The sequence below is a fragment of the Miscanthus floridulus genome, chromosome 19 (genome assembly GCF_019320115.1).
Source record: "Miscanthus floridulus cultivar M001 chromosome 19, ASM1932011v1, whole genome shotgun sequence".
Taxonomy (NCBI): Eukaryota; Viridiplantae; Streptophyta; class Magnoliopsida; order Poales; family Poaceae; genus Miscanthus; species Miscanthus floridulus.
The window spans coordinates 102,402,315-102,427,577 of NC_089598.1; the positions used below are offsets into that span (position 1 = coordinate 102,402,315).

General features: G+C 43.4%; 2 protein-coding genes across 4 annotated transcripts; one reads left to right on the plus strand and one right to left on the minus strand.

Annotated features, from left to right (window-relative positions):
* Positions 1-13,516: 13,516 nt before the first annotated feature.
* Positions 13,517-17,807, minus strand: LOC136528962 (replication protein A 32 kDa subunit C-like). Of its 3 annotated transcripts, none has more exons than XM_066521974.1 (10): positions 17,668-17,807; positions 17,442-17,570; positions 17,239-17,336; positions 17,104-17,145; positions 16,893-16,970; positions 15,705-15,783; positions 15,356-15,616; positions 14,970-15,052; positions 14,012-14,080; positions 13,517-13,934 (listed from the first exon to the last, which is right to left on the minus strand). In XM_066521974.1, exons 1-10 carry the CDS (start codon positions 17,773-17,775, stop codon positions 13,850-13,852), a joined length of 1,032 nt encoding a protein of 343 aa, XP_066378071.1. In that variant the 5' UTR covers positions 17,776-17,807; the 3' UTR covers positions 13,517-13,849. The 3 variants fall into 3 exon arrangements, with proteins under 3 accessions (XP_066378071.1, XP_066378072.1, XP_066378070.1); XM_066521975.1 differs by having other exon boundaries at positions 15,723-15,783; positions 17,442-17,573; XM_066521973.1 differs by having other exon boundaries at positions 17,442-17,573.
* Positions 17,808-18,084: 277 nt separating this feature from the next.
* Positions 18,085-21,051, plus strand: LOC136527780 (cytoplasmic 60S subunit biogenesis factor REI1 homolog 1-like). The gene is made up of 5 exons (XM_066520619.1): positions 18,085-18,393; positions 18,936-19,487; positions 19,578-19,747; positions 20,379-20,597; positions 20,701-21,051. Exons 1-5 carry the CDS (start codon positions 18,289-18,291, stop codon positions 20,858-20,860), a joined length of 1,206 nt encoding a protein of 401 aa, XP_066376716.1. The 5' UTR covers positions 18,085-18,288; the 3' UTR covers positions 20,861-21,051.
* Positions 21,052-25,263: the final 4,212 nt, after the last annotated feature.

Consider the following 25,263-nt stretch of genomic DNA (forward strand, 5'->3'; position numbering starts at 1 on the left):
GAATCGCCACAATGAGGAGTAGCTTGCCGGCAAGCAAGTGAACCTCGGTAAAAAATCATTGTGTTCATCCTTTGATTCCGAGGTGATTGGTCTTCATTGTTATTCACTCTTGTGATTGATTGGTTCCTTCATCTATACAGTGGTATAACTTTCTTGATCACTCTCTTTACATTACCGCAAACTAGTTGTCAAGCTCTTTAGTGTAGTTAGTTGTGAGAGCTTGCTTGCTTGCTTCGTGTGGCTCTTTAGTTAGCCTTTGAGAGCACACTAACATAGGGTAGTGTCATAGCTATTGTGTGAATAGATACTATCTAAACTAGAATTGTGGTAGGTGGCTTGCATTTTGAGTAGGCTAGAGCAACTCATGCTTCGCCTCATAATTGTCTAACCATTTTGTTAAGTGTTGTTGTAGAAATTTTTATTAGGCTATTCACCCCCCCCCTTTAGCCATTAGGACCTTTCAAGTGGTATCGGAGCTGAGGTCACCGTGATTTGAGGCTTAACAACCTTCGGTGTAAAAATGGCTCAAATCAACAACACAAAGAAGCCACCCTAATTTGATGGCTCCAACTATCTCTATTGGAAGGCTAAGATGACAACTTATATCAAGTCAATCAATAGGAAGGTTTGGAAGGTGGTAGAGACAAAAATTGAGATTGAAGATGAAGAGGCTCCCACCGCCGCCGAAGAAATACTACTCCAAAATAATGACATTGCTCTTAGTGCCATCCATGATGCTTTGGATGAAAGAACATTTGAGCAAATCAAGAACATTGAGAGAGCTCATGAGGCATGGAAGAAGTTGGAAGAATCATTTGAGGGCACTCAAGCCATGAAGGGTGCAAAGACATACATTCTCAAAGAGAAATTTACAAGCTTCAAGATGAAGGAGGATGAGAGTGTGCCGGAGATGTTTCATAGGCTTCAAGTGCTTATCAATGATCTCAAAGCACTTGGAGAAGAGGTGAAGGACAAGGACTTCTCTCACAAGTTCTTGAGATGCTTACCTTCAAGATTTGGCACATTGGTCACTATTCTAGTAAGGAGTGGTTTGGACACCATGACACCAAACCAAGTGTTGGGAGACATCATGACCGATGATACATATAGAGATGAAGATGAGAAGGAAGAAAAGAAGGGGAAGAAAGATGAGAAGAAGAAGAGTGTGGCATTCAAGGCCACATCATCCAAGGGCAAAGCTAAGCAAGAAACATCTAGTGAAGAAGATGATTCATGGGATGATGATGATGATGAGAAGATGGCTCTCTTTGTCAAGAGATTTGGCAAGTTCATGGTGAAGAAGGGCTACTATGCTAGAAGAAAGAAGTCTTCATCTAACAACAAAGAAGAGTCAAGAAGGTGCTTCAAGTGTGGAAGCAAAGATCATCTTGTTGCTCAGTGTCCATACAATAGCGACAATGATGATGACAAGAAGAAGAACAAGAAGAAGGACAAGAAGGAAAAGAAAGAGAAGGACAAGATGATCTTCAAGAAGAAGAAGGGTGGTTCATATGTGGTCACTTGGGATAGTGATGCTTCCTCAAGTGATGATGATGACGATAGTGATGATAACAAGACCACCAAGAAGAAGGTTCTTGCAAGCATTGTTATCAATGAGAAGCCTTCTCTCTTCGACTCTTCATCATGCTTCATGGCTAAGGCCACTAAGGTACAAACTTGTGATGATAAAAGTGATGAAGAACATGATGATGATAATGAAAATGAAAATGAAAATGATAGTGATAGTGATGATGATGAACCTACTAAGGATGAATTATTTGACATGCTAGAAGATGCTACAGAACACTTTGACATCAAGAGAAGGGAATGCAAAAGCTTGCGTAAGGAACTAAAAGCCCTTAAGCAAGCCTTTGATGAGCTTAATGCATCTCATGAGAGGCTAGAGAAAGCCAATGAGAAGCTTGGCAAAGCTCACAAAAAGCTTGAAAAGGCTCATTCCTCTTTACTTGATGAGCAAAATAAGAAGAAGCATGTTGAAATTTACAATGTAGGTTTAACTTGTGATATAATTGATGAATCACTATATATGCCTATCATTGTTCCTCCCACTAACCCTTCTTGTAGCACTTCCACTTCTACCTCATCTAGTAGTGATGGTCTCACTTGTGATGCCTCACTAGTAGTTGAGAATGAGAACCTCAAGAAGGAGGTCAACAAGCTCACTCACACCTTGGCTAAGGCCTATGGTGGTGAGGACCGCTTGCTTATGTGCTTGGGTAGCCAAAGAGTTTCTCTCTACAAAGAGGGATTGGGCTATACCCCCAAGAAAGGCAAGGCGGCCTTTGCTCTTCATAAAACTAGTTTTGTGAAGAACAATGATCGATTTTGCACTAGTTGTAAGCAAGTTGGTCATAAAGAGCATGAATGCAAGAATAAGAGCAAAAATGCTAATGTATCCTTCATTAAGCTTGATTCTTTTATATGCTTACAAATAGTGCAAATGGTGTGAAGGCTAAGTTCATTGGTAAACCATGGATGGGCTCAAAGAAGAAAGTCATTTGAGTACCAAAGAGCTTAGTGACTAACCTTCAAGGACCCAAGCAAGTTTGGGTACCTAAAAAGAATTGATCTTCTTTTGTAGGTCAATTACAAAGCCAGAGGAAGGCATTGGGTTCTTGATAGTGGGTGCACTCAACACATGACTGGTGATGCAAGAATGTTCAACTCAATCAACACCAATGGTAATGATGGTTATGATAGTATCACATTTGGTGATAATGGCAAAGGCAATGTTAAGGGGCTTGGTAAGATTGCAATATCCAATGACATGAGCATATCCAATGTGTTGCTAGTAGAGAGCTTAAACTTCAATTTGCTATCTGTGGCTCACTTGTGTGATCTTGGATTCAAATACATATTTGGGGTAGATGATGTAGAGATCATAAGTGTAGATGGCTCTAACTTGATCTTCAAAGGTTTTAGATATGAGAATCTATACTTGGTTGATTTCAATGCTAGTGAAGCTAGATTATCTACATGCTTATTCACTAAGTCTAGTATGGGTTGGTTATGGCATAGAAGGCTTGGTCATGTTGGAATAAACAATTGAATAGATTGGTTAAGCATGACTTGGTTAGAGGCTTGAAAGATGTTGTGTTTAAAAGGATAAGCTTTATAGCTCTTGTCAAGCCGGCAAACAAGTTGGAAACACCCATCCTAATAAAAGCATGATGAGCACTAGTAAAGCATTTGAGTTATTGCACATGGACTTATTTGGGCCAACACAATACACTAGCATTGGTGGTAACAAATATGGCTTTGTGATAGTGGATGATTACACTAGACACATATGTGTATTCTTTCTAGTGGACAAAAGTGATATGTTTGCAACATTCAAATCATTTGTCAATGGCATTCACAATGAGTTTTAAACAACCATCAAGAGAGTTAGAAGTAACAATGGTAGTGAGTTCAAGAACACTAGAATTGATGAGTTATGTGATGAATTTGGAATTAGACATCAATTCTCGGCCAAGTACACTCCATAATCAAATGGCCTTGTTGAGAGGAAGAATAGAACACTTATTGATATGGCAAGGTCTATGCTTAGTGAGTACAATGTGAGTCAATCTTTTTGGACCGAAGCTATCAACACGGCTTGCTATTGTAGCAACCGCCTCTATTGTCACCCTTTGAAAGAGAAGACACCATATGAGCTCTTGAATGGTAGAAAGCCCAACATTGCATATTTTCGGGTCTTTGGTTGCAAATGCTATATCTTGAAGAAAGGCACTAGATTGGGCAAGTTTGACAAGAAATGTGATGAAGGATTCCTACTTGGTTATTCCACTACAAGCAAAGAATATAGAGTTTGGAATTTGGATAGTGGTACTCTTGAGGAAGTTCATGATGTTGAATTTGATGAAACTAAGGGTTCACAAGTAGAGAATGAGAACTTGGAAGATATTAGAGGCATTCAACTTTCAAATGCCATGAAGAATATGGATGTTGGTGAATTGAGGCCTAGGCAAGTAAATGATGATAAAGATGATCAAGTGCAAATGCTCTCTAACTCAAATGTGCAAGATGATACAAATCAAGCTAGTACAAGTGGCTCTCATGACAATGAACAAGATCAAGTGGCTAGTACATCATCTCAACCTAATGATCAAGCAAGTGCAAGCAATCAAGTTCTAATCCTCCAACCAACTAATATTGCAAGGGATCATCCATTGGACACTATCATTGGTGATATTTCTAGAGGTGTGCAAACTAGATCAAGATTGGCTTTATTTTGTGAGCATTTCTCATTTGTGTCATCCATTGAACCAAAGAAGATAGAAGAAGCATTGAAGGATGTTGATTGGGTGAATGCTATGCATGAAGAATTGAATAACTTCACAAGAAATCAAGTATGAGAATTAGTAGAGAGACCAAAGGGACACAATGTGATTGGAACCAAATGGGTCTTTAGAAACAAGCAAGATCAAGATGGGATAGTAGTAAGGAACAAAGCAAGATTGGTAGCACAAGGCTATACACAAGTTGAAGGTCTTGACTTTGGAGAAACATATGCCCCGGTTGCTAGATTGGAAGCAATTAGAATCTTGCTAGCCTATGCTTGTGCCCACAACATCAAGCTCTACCAAATGGATGTTAAGAGTGTATTTCTTAATGGTTACATCAATGAAGAAGTATATGTTGAGCAACCTCCTGGTTTTGAAGATGACAAGAAGCCCGACCATGTGTACAAGTTGAAGAAGGCATTGTATGACTTAAAGCAAGCACCTAGAGCATGTTATGAGAGATTGAGTGACTTTCTACTCTCTAAAGGGTTCATAATGGACAATGTTGACACCACTCTTTTCATCAAGAAGATTGGAAAAAATTTATTTGTATTGTAAATCTATGTTGATGACATTATATTTGGATCAACCAATCAAGATTTTTGTGAAGAATTTGGAAAGATGATGGCTAATGAGTTTGAGATGTCCACGATTGGAGAGTTAAGTTACTTCCTTGGTCTTCAAATCAAGCAATTGAAGAATGGTACATTTGTGAGTCAAGGCAAGTATATCAAGGACATGATCAAGAAGTTTGGCATGAGTGATAGTAAGGCCATTAGCACACCAATGGGAACAAATGGCAACTTGGATAGTGATGCAAGTAGAAATATGGTGGATCAAAAATTATGATTGGAAGCCTACTCTATGTGACCGCATCAAGGTCAGATATCATGTTTAGTGTATGCATGTGTGCAAGATTTCAATCCTCACCAAAAGAAAGTCATTTGAAGGCTACAAAAAGAATATTGAGGTACTTGAAGCACATACAAAATGTTGGTTTATGGTATCCCAAAGGAGCAAAGTTTGAGCTAGTTGGTTACTCCGACTCGGATTATGCGGGATGCAAGGTTGAAAGGAAGAGCACCTCGGGCACATGTCAATTGTTGGGAAGATCACTTGTTTCATTGTCATCAAAGAAGCAAAATAGTGTTGCATTATCAACCGCCGAAGCCGAATACATATCCGCCGGTAGTTGTTGTGCACAAATACTTTGGATGAAGGCCACTTTGAGTGACTTTGGAATCAAGTTCAAGAAAGTGTCATTGCTATGTGACAATGAAAGTGCAATCAAGTTAACCAACAATTCGGTTCAACATGCAAGAACAAAGCACATTGATGTCCGCCACCATTTCATAAGAGATCACCAACAAAAAAGGGACATTTGCATTGAGAGTGTAGGCACCAAAGATCAACTTGCCAATATATTCACCAAGCCATTGGATGAGAAAAGGTTTTGCAAGCTAAGGAATGAGTTGAACATATTGGATTTCTCAAATATGTGTTGATGCACCCCCCCACTTATATGACATGCCTCTCCTTCGAGTAATCCAAGGTAAAAGTTGATTGGCATGGCATACATCCTTGCTAAGGACATGTTTAGTGCATCTAGTCATCTCTCCATTTTATTAGGCTCATTCATGAAAATCAAATAAATTTGATGATTGTATGGTACCACTATTGCTTCTATGCTTATTTTGATCTAGTGGTAGCATATGACATGTTTGTGGGCTTGTAAACCTAGTGTTTAATCTAGAAAATGAGCTCTAAGTATTTAACACAACATGGTACAAGATAACCCTTATTTGGAGGTGTGAAGAAGCTTGTCCTTAGATCAAACCGAGTTAAATATCTTTGGAAAATGATCTAGATTGGACCAAATTTTGGGAATATGATCCTCACCCCATTGATTGACATTGATAATCTCAAACTATCTACCTTTTAAACCATTATGGTCATTGATGACAAAGGGGGAGAGAAACAAAGATATAAGTGATAGGGGAGAAATAACAAAGAAATTAGTACATGGGAGAGAAACAAAAGATATATTAGTATACTAAGATGGTGAAAAGACAACAAAGAGGGAGAATTTGACATAGGGGGAGAGATATGACAAAGAAAAGGAACCAATTAAAATTTTGAGCACACAAGTAGGGGAAGCAAGCTCATGAACTTATATGGTGCATTTGAATGTGTATTTCATATGTTTGCTTGCATGGCACAAGTTTTAAATTTCAATATCCATGCTTATGTGGTGTATGCTAGTTGTAGGTTTGAATGATGAAATGAAAATCTAGCATGCATAGGCTATCTAGTGATTTCATTTCCAAGTGTTTCTAAATGGTATCAAGCTAACCATGGTGCTAAGGATGGTATAATGGTGCACTCCGATTAGTATCACGCTTCAAAGGTCCATCTTTTATACCTTAGCATCATTTGGTAGATATTGTCTCCTATATTTCCTATCTAAGCATATGTGCAAGCTACAATCCAAACTCGTAGCACATATATAGGGGAAACAATTGCTATCATATGGAGTTCATGAAACTTGTCCATATCCTTTTACAAATGGTAAAATGCTTGGGCAAGCAACATGGATTCAATTGAATTTCAATTCATATCTTTGTGAAAGGGTTGTCATCAATTACCAAAAAGGGGAGATTGAAAGCTCTAGTTTGGTTTTGGTGAATTGGTGAAACCCTAAGTGCTAACCTAGTTTATCAAGTGATCATGAGATAGGTAGCACATTCCAAGTGGAGAAGCAAATGAAGATCATGACATGACAATGGTGATGCCATGGTGATGATCAAGTGCTTGGACTTGAAAAGAAGAAAGAGAAAAACAAAAGGCTCAAGGCAAAGGTAAAAATTATAGGAGTTATTTTGTTTTGGTGATCAAGACAGTTAGAGAGTGTGATCACATTTAGGTTTGATAGCCATACTATTAAGAGGAGTGAAACTCGTATCGGAATGCGGTTATCAAAGTGCCACTAGATGCTCTAACTCATTGCACATGCATTTAGGATCTAGTGGAGTGCTAACACCCTTGAAAACATTTGTGAAAATATGCTAACACATGTGCACAAAGTGATACACTTGGTGGTTGGCACATTTGAGCAAGGGTGAAGAAGATAGAAGTGAAAAGGAGTTAGTCATGCTGGTCACAAGGTGACTGGACGTTGGCCTCAGAGGAACCAGTGCGTCCGGTCAGTTGTAACAGCGAAGACGCTGGCATCGGTCAAATGACCGAACGCTGGGTCTTGGACTAATCGGACGCTGAGGTCCAGTGTCCGGTCCTATTGTCGGGCAGCGTAGAAGAAAGTCACTGTGAGACCGGACGCTGGCAAGGTCCGGTCAAGCATGACCGGACGCGTCCGGTCGAAGAAATTCGTTTCTGGAACCTTACTGGAAACGATCGGATGCTGGAGGCTGAGCGTTCGGTCAGTTTGTGTGTTGTGTCCGGTCAGCAGATGACTGTTGAAATCTGACGAGCAGTATTTGAAGTTGGGGACATGTGGCATGTATCACGTGACCGGACGCTGAGGGCCAGCGTTCGGTCGATCAGACCGGAGCGTCCGGTCACCCCGCGTTGTGCCCAGTGAAGGGGTACAATAGCTCTATTTCGTGGGGGCTTCTATTTAAGTCCCATGGCCGGTTCAAGCTCACTCTCTTGGCCATTTGCATTGACATAGCAACCTTGTGAGCTTAGCCGAAGCCCTCCCACGCATCTCCATCATTGATTCATCATCTTTGTGAGATTGGGAGAGAATCCAAATGCATTGCTTGAGTGTTTGCATCTAGAGGCACTTGGTATTCGTGTTTCGCTGTGGGATTCGCTTGTTACTCTTGGTGGTTGCCACCACCTAGACGGCTTGGAGCAGTGAGGATCATCGAGCAGAGGGTGGTGATTATCTCCGGCTCCGATCGTGGTGATTGTGAGGGGTTCTTGACCTTTCCCCGGCAGAGCGCCAAAAGATACTCTAGTGGATTGCTCATGGCTTGTGTGATCCTCATCTTATGTTGGTTGTGTGGCACCCTATTGAGGGTTTGGCGTGTGATGCCAATTAGCGCGTGAACCTCCAAGTGAGTGAATCGCCACAATGAGGAGTAGCTTGCCGGCAAGCAAGTGAACCTCGGTAAAAAATCATTGTGTTCATCCTTTGATTCCGAGGTGATTGGTCTTCATTGTTATTCACTCTTGTGATTGATTGGTTCCTTCATCTACACAGTGGTATAACTTTCTTGATCACTCTCTTTATATTACTGCAAACTAGTTGTCAAGCTCTTTAGTGTAGTTAGTTGTGAGAGCTTGCTTGCTTGCTTGGTGTGGCTCTTTAGTTAGCCTTTGAGAGCACACTAACATAGGGTAGTGTCATAGCTATTGTGTGAATAGATACTATCTAAACTAGAATTGTGGTAGGTGGCTTGCATTTTGAGTAGGCTAGCGCAACTCTTGCTTCGCCTCATAATTGTCTAACCATTTTGTTAAGTGTTGTTGTAGAAATTTTTATTAGGCTATTCACCCCCCTCTAGCCATTAGGACCTTTCAATTGTGCTCGCCTGTGAAGGGTGTCAATACTACGCTCGGCAAACCCACTGTCGGCCCAAGCACTCCAAACGATCCCCATCACGTGACCATTCATAGTCTGGGGGCTCAATCTGGTCGGACCTCTCAAGAGGGTGCCTGGGGGCTATATGCACTTGCTTGTCGCCGTAGACAAGTTTACAAAGTGGATAGAGGCTCGACCAATCTCCATAATCAAGTTCGAGCAAGCCGTGCTATTTTTCCTTGACACCGTCCATCGCTTTGGAGTCCCAAACTCCATTATCTTGGACAATGGCACGTAGTTCACTGGGAAAAAGTTCCTCTAATTCTACGATGAATACCACATCCGCATCGATTGTGCCACCGTGGTGCACCCCCGCACGAATGGGTAGGTCGAGCGCGCAAACGACATGGTCCTACAAGACCTCAACCCTAGGATCTTCAACCGGTTGAACAAGTTTGGTAGACGATGGGTCGCAGAGCTTCCCGTGGTGCTCTGGAGCCTGAGGATGACCCCTAGCCGGGCCATCGGCTACACGCCATTCTTCATGGTCTACGGTTCTAAGGCTATCCTCTCGACTGACCTCGATTATGGAGCGTCGAGGGTTAGGGCATACGACGAATAGGGAGCCGAGGCGTCCCTCGAGGATGCCATGGACCAGCTAGATGAAGCACGCGACGTTGCCCTCCTCCACTCGGCCAAGTACTAGCAAGTGTTGTGCCGGTACCACAGCCATCGAGTGTGGGGTCGGGCCTTCAACGTCGGGGACCTGGTGCTCCGCCTCGTCTAGAGCAACAAGAATCGCCACAAGCTCTCTCCGTCGTGGGAGGGACCATACATCATCGTGGAGGTGCTCCGACCAGGCACCTATAGGCTCAAGACCATCGACGGTGAAGTCTTTGTCAACGCCTGGAACATCGAATAGCTACGTCGCTTTTACCCTTAATTTACACACACTTTCTCTTATTGGTTTCGCTATTGACTCCTCGATTTTTAGTGACACCCGACCCCAGCAACGGCAAGGGGCCGGGCCTCACTCGGGGGCTGATAAGTGCATATCTATCCGATAGACATTCTCTATGCCCGACCCTTTCTCACGTTAAGATCTAGAAGCAAGGGTTACGAAAACAAACACTGAGTTAAACTGGTCGGACCGCAAGACACCTACGCCCCAGCGGCTACGACGTTTTTGTTCACCAGCTTGATCAAAGTATTTTGCCTACACCCCGAGCTTTTTAACATTAACTACGGAAAGAGTCAAAACGCATTAAAGAGTATATCTACCTAGCAAACATTCACTGTGCTCGACCATTTCTCACGTCAAGATCTAGAAGCAAGGGTTGCAAAAACGAACGCTGAGTAAAACTGATCGGACTACAAGAAACCTACGCCCCAGCGGCTATGGCATTTTTGCTCACCAGCGTGATTAAAGTTTTTTCACCCGCACCCCGAGCTTTACAACCTTAACAACGAAAAGGGTCAGAACACATTAACCTTTTTATACAAAAATGGGAGAAGAGCTAAAAATCTTTTTGGCCATAACAAAATTTAAGAGCTTGTCCACTTATTACAAGTTCGCTTCCTGGCTTATCTACCTAACTAATTTCTTAGGGGATGATCTCATCCTCTATTTCGGTAGGTAAGTCCTGTGCTAGAGGGGCCACCTCCTTGTCGATGTCATCCAGCTCGGCGTCGGTGTAGACAGGCGCGAGAACCATCACAGGTAAGGAGGAATACGGAGCTGAAAATGCTCCTACGACCCATTCAGGACCAGGAGTTCAAAGGTTGGCCCACTGATGGGTTCACAGCCGCTCTGGGGCACCCTTAGAGCGAGGGATGGAAAGGGATGGGCCCACTAGCGGCCAGTACCGGAGCACTCGGCCCACGTTCGAGTCTTGGTCGGTTCTTAGTCCATGGTTTTTCCTCGAAGAAAGACAACGGCCCCTTGGGACCGGCCGAACGGACCCAAGAACTATATGGATTGGTCGCCAAGAGTCTGGAGTCAGTCACTAGCTGACCCACGCCGGACCCCCACGAATGGGAAGCTAGGGCCCCACTCGGACTAGCCCGTTAATAGCTCACCGAGCACCATGTGTCGTCCATCGAACAAAAACGTGGCACGACTCAGACCCTCTGTTTTATCAAAAAAACGCTTGAGGGATGACGATCACAAAGACGAGCCGACCCTCGACCGAACCCCTGCTACGCACGGGGGCTCGACGGAAGTTGGACTCGCAAGAAGACCGAACGCGCGGTCGCAGTACGACGACAGACCGATCGAATCCTAGGGGACCGAAATCAAGAACAACCTTTCCGACCTCCCGAATCCTATGGCTACATGCCCAATCACGACAAAAGGGAATCGTCGTCCTACCAGGACACTCCGCGGGCTACAAAAAGAACGCCAAGGCCATCAGAGACCTCCTATCCGAAAAAGCCTCCAAAGGAGTATTCTACTCCACCGCAGGCTCGGGGGCTACTGTCGGGTATTGATATTAGGGGTACCCAAAGCAAGGAAGTTAGCGCCCACACTGACTTCCTTGGATGGCTCGAGATGTATTAAAAGGTCTCGCCCGACCTAAAGGCCGCGGGCTCCGTCTCACCCAACCTCAAGGACGTGGTTTCCGTCTCGCCTGACCCTAAGGACGCGGTTTTCGTCTCGCCCGACCTCAAGGCCGCGGGCTCCGTCTCACCCAACCTCAAGGCTGCGGGCTCCGTCTAGCCCGACCCCTTGGGTACGGGCTCCATCTCGCCCGACCCCAAGCACGCGGTTTCCGTCTTGCCCGACCTCGAGGCCGCAAGCTCCGTCTCGCCCGACCTCGAGGATGCGGGCTCCGTCTCGCCCGACCTCGAGGACGCGGGCTCCGTCTCGCCCGACCTCGAGGCCGCGGGTTCCATCTTGCCTGACCCCTTGGGTGAGGGCTCCGTCTCGCCCGACCCAAGGACACGGGTTTCGTCTCGCCTGGCCCCTTCGGACGCGGGTTCCGTCTCGTCCGACGGGGACCCATACCGCCACCAACCACTCCAGGTCCAAGCGTATGAGCCTGGGTCAAAACTCTGACACCAGGAAAGAGACTGGCACGTCTCGATGTAACCCATGGCCATGACGGGCCATACCTGAGGATTCACATCAAGAACAGTGCCGGACGTGCCGGTGCTGTTCTACCTAATCCTCGTACGAACGCTGACAAGCGCGTCAGTTCACCACGACGTCCGCCGGGATGAAATGGAACGCCATGACCGGCAAATGACGCCTGCGCATGGCACCAGTGACGAACAGGGCCGCGACATGGAGCCGTCCCTGTTGATATCTACAGGATCAACGAGACCTGCATGAAGGAGAAGGACCCAGCAACCCTGAAAGCCTTATTCTCCTTCTCGTTCTTCTCCTTTTCCTCCTCTATAACCCGCGCTTTCCCTTCGCCTATAAAATGGAAAGCAGGCGCCCCATGCTAGGGGGCTAAAAAAACACAAGAGCACGACACGAGCACACGGCTGAGCGGCAAGCGAGCTCTGAGCACCGTACGCTCCTTCCACCAGAGACTTACGATCCTCTCCCTCTCTCGCCTGTTTGTAACCCCTACTACAAACCAAGTGCCGGTAACACGAGCAGCAGCGAACTAGACGTAGGGACGTTCCGTCCGAACCGGTATAAACCCTTGTGTCCTCCGAGCACAACATCTGAGCCATACTTGCAAATACAAATTTACTCGTTAGTGGTCCGAAAACACGACACAAAGGGCATTATGGACCTGATCCAGGAATATAATATCATGTACAACTCTGAAAGACTTGAAAACGATTCTTTACTGATGTGACAGATATAGGAACAAACATGAGACATGGTATTAAATATCCCAAACATCAAAACTACACCAGAATGTCAGGTACAGTATGCCTGATGCAGGGCATGTTTTAAGACGTCACCTACTACAAGAAATTGACTTATTTCTACACATGCTTCATATTCAATTCATGAAGAGCTATTATATGCAATCTTAAGAGTAATATAATGTGGTAGGATCTAGTATAACCTGTGGAGAGTTCCAACGCTAATGAATGTAGTAGCAAACTGGTGTTAGTTAGATAGGGCAATTAATAATCTTTGACGTGCTTGCTTTAAGATAACATGTGTACAATTCTGATCAGTCGATGCATTCCGAAAAAGAAAAGAAAAACCTTAGGTGAGCGTACTCAGGATTCAGGAAGCTATTGTACACAATTATTCTTCCGAGCAGATAGATTTGTTTTGACAAGGCGGCCTAAAGAAGATAACCTAAACTAGAAGAGGACATGTCATATGAGTAGTAAGACCAATGAAGTGGTTGGCCTGACAAGTTGAAGGGTGAATTTTTCAGACCAAACCCCTATTATTTCATTCATCCCCAACTGTTTCTTATTTGATTCCCATGGCACCCTCAATTGAAACTCAAAATCAACTGCAAACATGAGACAGAGATACTATATTTGAAACACATGTTCAACTACAAACACCAGGCAAAAATTTACTGACAAAAGAAAAAAAAAAGCTGAAATCCATGATGAGCAGCTGGGCACCATGTTATTGTCATCTATGACAGTAAACATACTAAAAAAATGGGCAAGATCACATCATAAGTTCATAACTCACAAGCATAAAAAGGGGCCCAAAAAAGATGATCATGCGTGGCAACCGGAAGCAAGCATAGACAGAAATGAATGAGAAGATTGCACTGTATATTCCAGTGGAATAAAAACAAGTAAACAGTACTAAGCAGATCCATCCAGCAACTGCAGCATGCCCATTGTCTGACATTCTAAGTTTCTAACCGATCTGCATGTCTGAGAGTCTGAGTAACTTGCTTGGCAACTAAAAAACGGGTGCTCAGTGCTCTGTACAAAGAAAAATGCATGTACTAGATGTGCATACTTAAAGCATATACACGAATGCTATTCAGTACCTAAAAACTGCCAATAATCTCAAATGCCATTATACTAGTCTTGAAGATGATAACATTGATCAACCATTTAAAAGAGACTTGAAATGATAGTCATCAATAGTGGAATAGAGGCAGGCCAAATCGACCAGACGCTGGGCAGTGACCCTGCATGTTTAAAGATATATAAGATTTAGCATAGTGCATATGCTTGTGATGAAATACATGAGGGGAGAGTTATATACATAATTTGTGCTCTTGGCATTCCAAGTCTCCTTGCCACTTCATCAACATGTACTCCATTTTCAAGTGCACTGCATAGAAGTGAAAGCAAATGGTCAATTCAGAACTCCAAAACAAGAATACATGCATGGAAATCAATGCGAGTGTTGAAACATCTTAGTTGAGAAGATGCCCAATGCAAAATTGGACAAACAGGGAATTTTGATTCCACTGAAAACTAGGAGACAATCAAACAAATCAAAGTATCTTGATTCCTTGAAAAGTCAGAAGATCGCCAGCAAGTAACATACCATAGCTTTAACACTTATGACTTGACAAAGCTCATACAGCCACCTAAGTTATTAAGACTTCAAACAAAAGGATCAAGAAGGAATCAGATTACTAGATTATTTGTGAAACTCCATAACATTGTTACAGATTACTTCACGACACATTATGTGCATGAAAACACACAGGATGTAGGTACCAGACCACTTTTTTATGTGCATTATGATTATAATATTTCCATGTTATTTCTGGGTCATTTTTCTCTGTGTGTAACCAGACCATGAAGTTACAGCATAGGTCATCATCACATTATAATATCCAAATGAAGCAGCAAAAATCATATTCATTTAAATGTTAAAAGATGTAACTGAATGAATGCCACTACACTCTCTCGCAAATCTATGCTGATCTACGTGCCTTCTACCTATTATTTGAACATAAAATTAGCTTGTGCATATTTAAAATGGAAGTGTATTTTTCCTACTTTCCTTTTGGAACACACTCAAAGACTCCTACATGCAGGGCACCAAAATAGCAAATCAGGGATGTATGTAAGGCTGGAACTAACTTGCAATCACTGATTGGTATTAGGGCTTCTCAAGCTTGTGACCACAAATAAGCAAATCAGCCAAAGTTTAGCACTACTTAAGATCTTCTATCCTTTATCATAGTTTAAAGCAAAGCCGATCTTACAGTATATCTGGTTGTTGCATAACCTCCAAAACCATACTCTGCAGATCGTGCTGTTGTCCACCAGTACCTGGGTAAGCTGAAAACTGAACAAAAATTATCACAACCAATCAGTTACAAGAGGCAAACATTCTTACCCAAAGAGAGAGGGCAGTGAAGGATATAAGTTCGCGAATAAAATATAATAAGGCAGCGATGAAAAGTGCTAGGACAGGCAATGAACTATCTCAATTCAGAATATCATAATGCTCAACTGTAAAATTTGCAGATCAGGATCAACACAATCAGATTCATATCTCAAATGTCAAATGCCATGACTGACTCATAGATTCACCTACTTTTCTTTAGCAAGAAACTCTCAAAAATGAGAAAATTGAGAGGTTTCTTACTTGGTTTGGTTGAGGAGTAAAGTGAACTTGCTGTTCTCTAACTCCACCAGAAAAGGGTACATGAGTAGATGTGTTTGTCTGAACTGATGAAGGGAATCGCCCTTGGTTTACTGGAGGAACAAAGTCAACTTGATGCTCTCTCACTCCACCAGAGAAGGGCATATAAGCAGGTGCATTTGTTTGAACTGTGTGAGCGACTTGAGCTTGCATCTCATGAGTAGACACATTTGCTTGAATAGCGCTAGGGAGTTGACCTTGCATCTTCAAAATGGAAAGGAAATAACATTTTGTGCTTTCATACATCATCAAAATAGAACTGACACAAAAAATTGCCATTTGCTCTAAGCACCTTTGGCCGGACATTTACCAAATGCACATACATACACTCAATGAAGTGCAGCACCACTTCATTGAAATTGGTAACAGGCCTGTAAACAAAATTACAACGATCTAAGTACTAGTTGTAAGAAGCTGGTAAAAGTTTTAAATAAAAAAAATCCTGGTAGAAGTATTGATACTTACAGATAGAAATAGGCAACAAATGATCAAGTATTCATAAACATATGCTACAATAATAAGCTAGATTTCTACATAGTAGTTACTTATCTCGTTCCTCACTTTGAAAGTAACAAAATATATAGAGAATGTTAACTAATCCAATTTCCAGCCTGGATGATACTGTATTGCAGCTGGCACTAGGCTTCAGAAGATCAACCCAAAGAAAGAAGTTGTGCAAGGACTATAATTAAAATATAGTTCTTTAGTGCAGAATAAGGATCCATTATCAACAGACAACAGTGCTTATCATTTACTACGAAATGTAACCAACAAAGCTTTAAGTTAATCCTAGCCAAATGCAAGCTCAAAAAAGAGTGTATTGCCTAGACAAACAGAGAAAATATATACAGGAACAAGTATAACATGGAAAGACAGTAAACCAGCCTTATTTTCCAATGAGAATGCATGTGGCCTTCTAAGTTTTAATGTCAGTTTCACCTAACAATAACAAATTAACAATAATGAAGCTATATGTGAGATAACTGGTTAGAGCCCAGAAATAATTAGTATGAGCAAGACCATGGTTCCACAGCCAAATGTGTGGCAGGGGACCACAATTAAGAAATAAGAGAGGCAATGCCTACACAAAATGTATGCCCACTTGACCTTACATCTTCCTCAAAAAATTATGCATTTCAAATTCCAATATGCTTCTGATAAGAATATCCTAATAACAAGGCTAGCATTCCATTCTTATGACAAACCTAATCTTACTGAAAACGTTATTTAAAAATTACTGTAGAAGCAGCAGTCAAGCTTTATGCTCAAATCAAAATTTGGATTAGTAAATAGTGAGTAAACAGTATGAACACGTTCTATGAACGTTTAAGATCCATTTTACAGTAACAAATTATATTGATAAAATTTCGCTAACAAGACAAGCATTCGACCTGAATTAAAAATCCAACCAAAATTGTATGCATATACAGAAATAGAGGTAGAAAGGCCATCAATAGCAAAGAAAACTTAGATCCTTTACCTAATAGAGCGAGCAAAACCATGTTGCTTAGCTTTAAACCCTACGAGAGTAACTTGAACCTTGAGGTATAAACCATTCCTTCATATACACCAGCAAACAAGCAATAACAATTATGTCATATCAACTTCCCGATAGCTAAAAGCAAAATGTCAAATCACTTGTAAAGACTAAATTAAACGCATCTCAGAGCTTGTCAACATCAAATACATACTGGACGAAAGACACTTCCTTAGCATCAATATCGTCAGTGATCCTGCATTTCATGAAAAACTCTCACATACTGTACAGCCACAGTTGCATCTAGCTAAAACATGAATGAAACACTAATCACGAGTTCGCGACTCACCACCGCACGAGCGGGATCTTCCCAGTGCCGTCGTCGAGCTTGAATGAGACGCCAGCCTCCATGTTCACCACGCTCACCGCCCTCCCCAGAACCCAAACCTACACGCGCGCGAGTTGGGGAATTTTTCCCAGAGCAACACAGAGGTAAGCGAACCCGCGCGGATGCAACTACAGGAAGGGATTCCGAGGCTCGGGGGTGCTTACGTTGGTGGCGTCGACGCCGTCTATGGAGATGACAGGGTCGCCGCCACCGGTGGCATCGGCGGCGGCGAAGGAGCGGACGATGTGACGCACGGTGGTGGGGGCGCATCCGGAGAAGCGGGGGTCACGCGACTGCTGCGATCGGAGCGGTGAATGGGGTTAGGGACTTAGGGTTTGGCGGGAGGGGGGATGGAAATCTGTCACGAGGAATCGAGGATTACGGACGGACCTTGGCCGGAGAAGGGGCGGCGACGGCGGAATTGTCGGGCGCCGCGGCGGCGCGCTGCGACGGCAGGATGGCCGAGCCAGCGAAGTAGGAGGAGGCCGCGGTGGCCATCGTGCTCGCGTCCGCGCGGGTACGGTACTGCGGTTTCGGTGGGGACGATGACGACCAGGGGATTTGATCGAGTGGGGCCGTGGGGACGGCAGTCGTTTGAGCGGGAAAAAAAAAAATTGGCTTCGGTGCCGCTTCCGCGGGCAGGCGCATGGTAATTTCGGCCAGGCCTCCGTGACCGGCCCGTAGCCCGGTTCGGGGCGGCCGAAATCCTCGTCCCAGCGAGGCCCAAATAAAGGCCCAACAACGAAAGGCGGTGCAGGCCTGAGGCCTGACTGACCCAAGCGCCAACGTCAGCACCAGACGCGGCAGCCTCGCCCTGTCCTACTTCTCCTCCTCCCCCTTCTTCCCCGCCCCGCCGCCACTTTCCCCCAACTCTTCACCACCGAGGCGCCGCCGCGTACAAGGCGAAGCGGCACCGGAAGGAGAAGGAGAGAAGCGAGAGTCTTCCCCGCCCGTGCCTGCCGGAGCAAGGTGAATCCGAAGCGAGCGGAGAGGAGAGAGAGCCGAGCGAGGATGCCGATGGTTACCTGCAACGCGTGCAACGCGGGGTTCGACGACGAGGAGCAGCGGCCGCTTCACTACCGCTCCGAATGGCACCGCTACAACCTCAAGCGCAAGGTAACGTCGCCCCCCGCCGCAGCCGGCCTTCTGTCGCTAGAACCCTAGGTATTAGGTTCATCGGTTCGTGCGGCTTGCCTTGGGGACTAGAATGAGAGGAATTGAGAATTAAGCGTGGGAGTCTTGACACTCCGGTATCGGAATTTTGAGTTTGTTAACAGCTAAGGTCTTGGAATGTTTGCAAAACTCCAACCTCTGCACCTGAGTTTTGTTGATTTTTATAGTTTTGTGATAGTTGTATGTGAATATTTAGATATAGAAATACTGCTGCAGATTGGTAATTTCTAAAATGGGGCCCATCTGGATACTTAAGAGTTCCATTTCAGTCATGAAAATTGATTAGAATTAAGAAATTCAGGATATTTTTTATATTTTTATGGACCAAAAAAGAACATATATTGGTACATTTCTGGCCTGGCTATGATGGATATTACGTGTGGAGAATTGTTCAACTTTTTTTGTCTGTTTGATTTGATCATGTTATTGCTTCCTTGTGTGTTGAACTTCAATTATGCTTTGTCTTGATATGTTAAATTCTTCAGGTGGCTGGAGTTCCTGGTGTCACAGAGGCTCTGTTTCTGGCTAGGCAAGCTGCTTTGGCGGAGGGGAGCAAACCTGCAAGCACCCCAATGCTTTACAGCTGTGCTCTCTGTGGAAAGGAGTACAGGAGCTCGAAAGCTCATGAGCAGCATCTTAACTCGCGATCACATCTTTTGAAAGCCTCTCAGGAGCCCAATGCCTCTATTTCTGGTATTACAATAGTCAAGCCACTTCCTGAACGAGTCCCACGCAGAGCTCCATCTGCAGTAGAGGAGGATGAAGACGACGATGAGGAGGAAGAGTGGGTTGAAGTTGACCCAAGTGAGATGGAGTTGGCTGATGAGTCTACTTCCAACATGCAAGAAGATGAGCAATCTGATGATGACATGGATGATCTTGAAGAGTTGGATATCTCATCGTGTTTCATGTGTGATCTGAAGCATGACACCATAGAAGACTGCATGGTCCATATGCATAAGAAGCATGGGTTTTTCATACCTGACAGTGAATACTTGAAGGATCCCAGTGGTCTTCTTACTTATGTCGGGCTGAAGGTATACATTTTTGTCAGTGTAACATCGAATGTTGTATGTGTGCAAACATGAAGTTTAATCCTCACGCTGAATTGGTTATCCTACCTGCAGGTGAAGCGTGATTTTATCTGCCTCTACTGCAATGACAGATGCCAGCCCTTCTTCAGTCTAGAGGCTGTCAGGAAACACATGGAAGCAAAGGGGCATTGCAAGTTGCGGTATGGAGATGGTGGAGATGATGAAGATGCTGACCTTGAGGATTTCTATGATTACAGCAGCAGGTTGTTAAACTCAACTCTATGTTACTGAGTTTGTTATTTTTAAATGGTCAATGTTTGTTCCTGTTTTTCCTAAGCACCATGGAAAGGTTTCTGAAATAAAATGATTTTAATTTGGTAATTGAGTAATTGGCCATCCCTTAGCACTTTACATAGGGAAATGATCATACTGAGACCATATTCATTTGAATGTCGGATTGCACTGTGGATTGTAGTCATAATAAACTATACTTTGGCATATTAGTGTTGATAGGTTGCTGGATGTGTTTTGAATTTCAGAAATCCGTACCATGTTATGCTTAACTGTCTGATCATGTTATGCTCTTACTCTTTTGGTTGTGCTGTTGAGTTGTGATCTCCTGATATTTCATAAAATTGCTTAACTGGTGCATCATTCGTTCATTGGCAAAGAATAATCTTGAGAATGCAGTCTGTTATTCAGTCATTTATGGTGGGACAATATTAGGGTTATATTTCATACAAATGGAAAGGTAAGGTAAAATGCTTGGAGATTTGTACATAGATGGTTGAGATAGTGAATTTGTTATGATACCATGGTCAGTATTGTTGATAATCTTAGTTTTTGCTAGTCAATGAAGTTTGGACGCATCTTACAATTTAACTTTTGCTGCAGTTATGTTGATGCAGAAGGCAAGCAGTTGGTTGCTGTTGATGACTCTACCAACAACATTGAGCTGGGAACCGGTGGGTCTGAGCTCGTAATAACAAACAAGAGTGAGAAAGGCACTCGAGTCAGAACCCTTGGTTCTAGGGAATTTATCCGCTACTATCGCCAGAAACCACGGCCTTCTGTTGCAACAGACCGTGCGCTTGCACTTTCACTGGCTTCCAGGTCCAAATCTTTGTGCTGCCCCTTTTTCCATTGCATTGTCTTCGTGTTATTTCACTAGCTTTCGGGTTGGCACCATTATTTATGATATCTGTTTTTACTGCAGCTACAAGAGCATGGGTTTGGTGACAGTTCAGTCTAAGGAGCAGATGGTAAGGCTGAAAGTTCTCCGTGCAATGAACAAGACCGGGGTCGAGACGATGCGAAACAAGATCGGGATGAAGAGCAATGTGATCCGAAACCTCCCTAAGAACTGCCCGTATTAGACACTTTGCCTTTTCCTGCACCCCAGTCTGGAGCTCCTCCAGACATTTATATGGTGTCTTACGGTTTCTTGTCTATCATTGACAATGTTGGCGCTTAAGATATTTGGATTAGGAGTATACCCTCCATACGAAGTTTTTGTTGAACTCTGTGAGGTGTGGAAGCAGCTGTGACCTGCGTGTTGGACTGCTAACAGCCTACTGTTTCTGTGTTCTGTCTTATGTGATAATCCTGTTGCAAGACATGGGTGCTCAAATCGCCGCTACACCGTGGTTAATATGTGTGGTCACCTGTTGCATCAACTGTCAGCAGCAAAGTCGTTCTTCAATGGAGAGACTAGAAGTCAAATCGCTGGTAGAAATGATTGTAACATCTCGTACTACTTTGTCCCAGCTGTGGCCATTGTAACCGTTGTTGCAAGCTCTGGTCTTTGTTTTTTGGCAATTTTTGCTGTGGGACATCGCGAAAACAACAAATTGGCTGCAACACACCGCTAACACTTGCTTTTGCTGAGTACCATTATGAAATCGCGAATGTTTGCCAGTGGACACCGTCTTCATTAAAATAAAGAAAAATAAAGAAAAACAGCAATCGGGAGAGAAAGCACAGTAAAGAGATGTTTTTACCTCTGTCGGCCTGAGTCCTATCATTTAGGTGGTCCGGTTGGACCAGCTCGGCTCGGCCCTAGTCGTCTTCTTCCTTTCCCCGTTCTCGTTCTCGTCAGTCTCTCTCCCCATCCTCATTCCCCATCTCGACGAACCTTAGCTTCGAGCCATGGCATCGAGCTCGCATTCCACACCGTTCGGCGCGCCGCACCCAGCTTCGCCGTCGCTTGACCCCTACAGAGACCAAGCTGGATTCTTGCCCTTGGTTCCTTGCCACAAGTGTGGAACCGTTTTCATCGGGCGCGTGTCGTAGAAGCCTGGCAGCAAGGGGAAGAGGTTTTACAAGTGTCCACTGCTTGAGCATGTAAGTGGTCGTTGACTTCTGATCTGGTTTTGAGGAGATGCGCATTTTTTTGATTTTTCATCTCTTGTATGCCAGACCGACTTTGCGTGTGGAGTGTACTACTTTGAGGAACAGTATATCAATTACTTGGTCGCCAAAGGCGTTCTTCCTCGCGCTTGTAGTCAGGTTCGAGTTCAGGGTGCCATGGCGCTCGAGGTGATGAGGGAAGGCAATGACAAGGAAAAGGCCTGCCAAGGATTTGATGGCTGCCAAGATCTGTTGGAGACTGCAATGATTCATCTCTAAGGTTCAGAGGCACTACTGAAGTCAGTACTTGAGAGCAACAAGAAATTGTTGACCAACATGAATAAAATGGGAGAGCGGCTGCTTGTAGTTGGTGGTGTAATGGTTTTCGTTTTGGTGTTAGTTCTGTTAGTGTTGTTGGTCAAGTGAAGCAGAACAGCAGGTTGTCATGTATCCTGGTTATCATGTATCCAGTTAGTGTTGTTGGTCATGGTCATGAACATGTATCTAGTTAGTGTTGTTGGTCATGAACATGTATCCAGCTTATCTGTACCTTGTTTGAAATCAATGATGCATCTTAACTATGTTGCAAGAAAATGGTCTGCCAAATTGTATCTGAGTTCATGAATGATGGGGCAAGAAAATGGTGTGCCAAATTGTTGCAAAAACATGCATCCAGGTTTAATTTGATCATTCCTAATCCAACTGTTGAAGGTCTCTGCTATGTTGTTAGTAACATAGTCACATTTGCTTGCATGAGAGAACTTCCATCTACTCCATATGTGCTTGTGGTTGTCCTCTATCCAGTTCATTGCCCTTGGTGAAGCTTGCTTCATGATGTTGTAATGGTGATCAAAGTGCCTCTGGTTGTAAGCTCTGCTTGCTGGCCACAAATGTTTCTTGAACACTACTCCTCTATACCTCTTGTTAAAATTCTTCACTAGATGCCTCATGCACTCTCTATGCTCTACTCCATTTGGGAAAACATATGTAACTCCCTTATCTATTCCTTTGCCTGCATCTGTGCATATGACCAGGCCTGGAGGAGTCCCAATTGCCACTTTAAGTTTCTCAAAAAACTATTTCCAATTTTCAGCAGTTTCAGACTCAAAGACACCATATGCCACTGGAAAAAGCCAGTTGTGTCCATCCACAGCTGAAGCAGAAGCTAACTGCCCTCTCCACCTCCCAGTCAAAATTGTTGAGTCAACACCTAAGAAAGGTCTGCATCCATTCAAAAAACCTTGAACATAGCTCTTAAATGCAACAAACATCCTTGTGAACCTCCTCTTATTACCAGCCAGTATCCACTCAATGTCCACAGTGCTACCAGGATTTGTCCTGTCCACCTCAGCCTTGAATCTAAAAACATCTTCAAAGCTGTCATCCCATTTTCCTTGAATTTGCTCTAGAGCCATTTGCAATCCATCCCAGACAACATAGTATGAAAGTTGGATGTTGTACTTGTTCTGCAAATCCTTCCTCAGTTTACCAGCTTGAATTGTTGGTTCATCCTTCAGGATGGTAATGGCCCTGTCCCTCACCCAGGCATTGGTAGCCATGCAGTTCTTCTCCAGTTGGGATGTGCTGGCACAAGTATATTTTCCCAACTTCTTTATCTGACAAATAAAAGGAAGGCAAAGCATCAAACACATGTTGGGAAAAATAAGAACCAAAATGTAAGGAAATTTGAAAAAGAAATAAACTGACCTGCCAAGTCTTGCCATCTTGCAATTGAGAAGCATGTATCCTCCACTTGCACCTCTTCTTCTTGCTCTTGAATCCTTTGCAGTGCCCTCTATACCTTTTGGATTCACTGTAAGGAGCTGCAATTTCAAACTCTTTTAGCATAGCATATTGTCTAATAGCCCTCTTAAAGGTGTCCCCATCCTCAAATGTGACACCACATTCTATAGTTGGGTTTTCTAAGTTAGTAACATGCTCATTGATCTCACAACCAGCATCATCATCAACATACAAATCATCGTGAACAAGAGAGTTAGAGTCAGTATCCCCCTCTGATGCTTGTTGATCTTGCTGTTTTGGCATATAATGGCCCTCATCATTGACCCCAATATACTCCTCAACATCTTCTTCCCATGAAACATCATCATCAGAATGCTTCTTCTTGCTTCTTCCTTGAGCAGGTGTGGATTTCTCAGCTGAGTCATCAGAGTTAGAAGAGTGAACACTGTCATCATCACTTTCTCCCCCACTAAGTGACTCCACATCGGCCTCACCTCCACCAGGCCCAACAGTTTCAACAATCTGATTATTCTGTCCATCATCATGACCAAGCAGAGGGGGCAGCAATGGGAGAGCAATAGATGCACTGGCCTCATTATCCAAAGACACACTCTGACTATATGCAATAGGAATCATGTCATAAAAATTCACAAACAAAGGTAGCCGCCTTAGGTCCCAATAATTGTTAGTAGCATCCATCAAAGCTGCATCTGAGGTTAGATTGGTATAGCATTGGGTGTTCTTATCGAAATATGTCAAATTGAAGCCCTGATTCTTCCCAATAGACACTTTGGCAGCTACATCCTTACTTAAATCAATCAGATTCAGAGTGTCCCTGTCAACAATGAGCTGAAAATCTGCTGCATTGTGAGCGACATTTCTACCGTCATCGCAAGCCTCATAGTAACATGGGACACGCACTGCTATGCGTAATGCAGAACTACTATCCATCCTAAAAAATGGACAAGAACAAGAAATCATGAAAACCCTAGCTTCAGATGCGCAAATCGACCCCCAAGTTCACTGCAACCCTGTTAACCAACCCTAGATCGAAAAGTGGAAGAGGATAAGAGTGCATACCCCTCAGGAACCCATGACAGATTCACTCCCTTGGATGGTGAATGTAACACCCCAGGTGTTTAGCTTCCACATTTGCACTTGCATTTCATGAACATGAGCATCATTCATCCATTTATGAGCTTGTGTTGCCTAAAACATGTTTTTGAAACACTGCAACGTATCGTTATATTTCATGTGTGTTGTTTCTTGTATGAAATGAAAAGTGTGCAACACTTAAGTGCAACATGTGCAACTCACTTTGGGGAAATATGGTCAGTTAATACTATGCAACAAGATCATGAAACATGTGAAACATGACTATGAAACATTTGTAACATTTCATGTGTTTTTCATTGTTTCAGTACATACGATGCTTGATTCTTGTGTGACCAAGGTGTGGTGTGACTAATAATTCTCTTAAACAACTTAGTGACACCTAGAATGTCATTTGGAACATTGTTCATATTGATCATGTTGCCTAAATAGGATTTCAAAAAGTGGTTTGACTTGTTTTGACCCCTAAACCCCTTTGGTTTGACTGTTTAAAAAGTGTAGCTTAGGATGTTTGCATGTCTGAGCAACCTAAAACAAAGTTGTAGCAAATTTGATAAGGAACAAACTTTGTTTT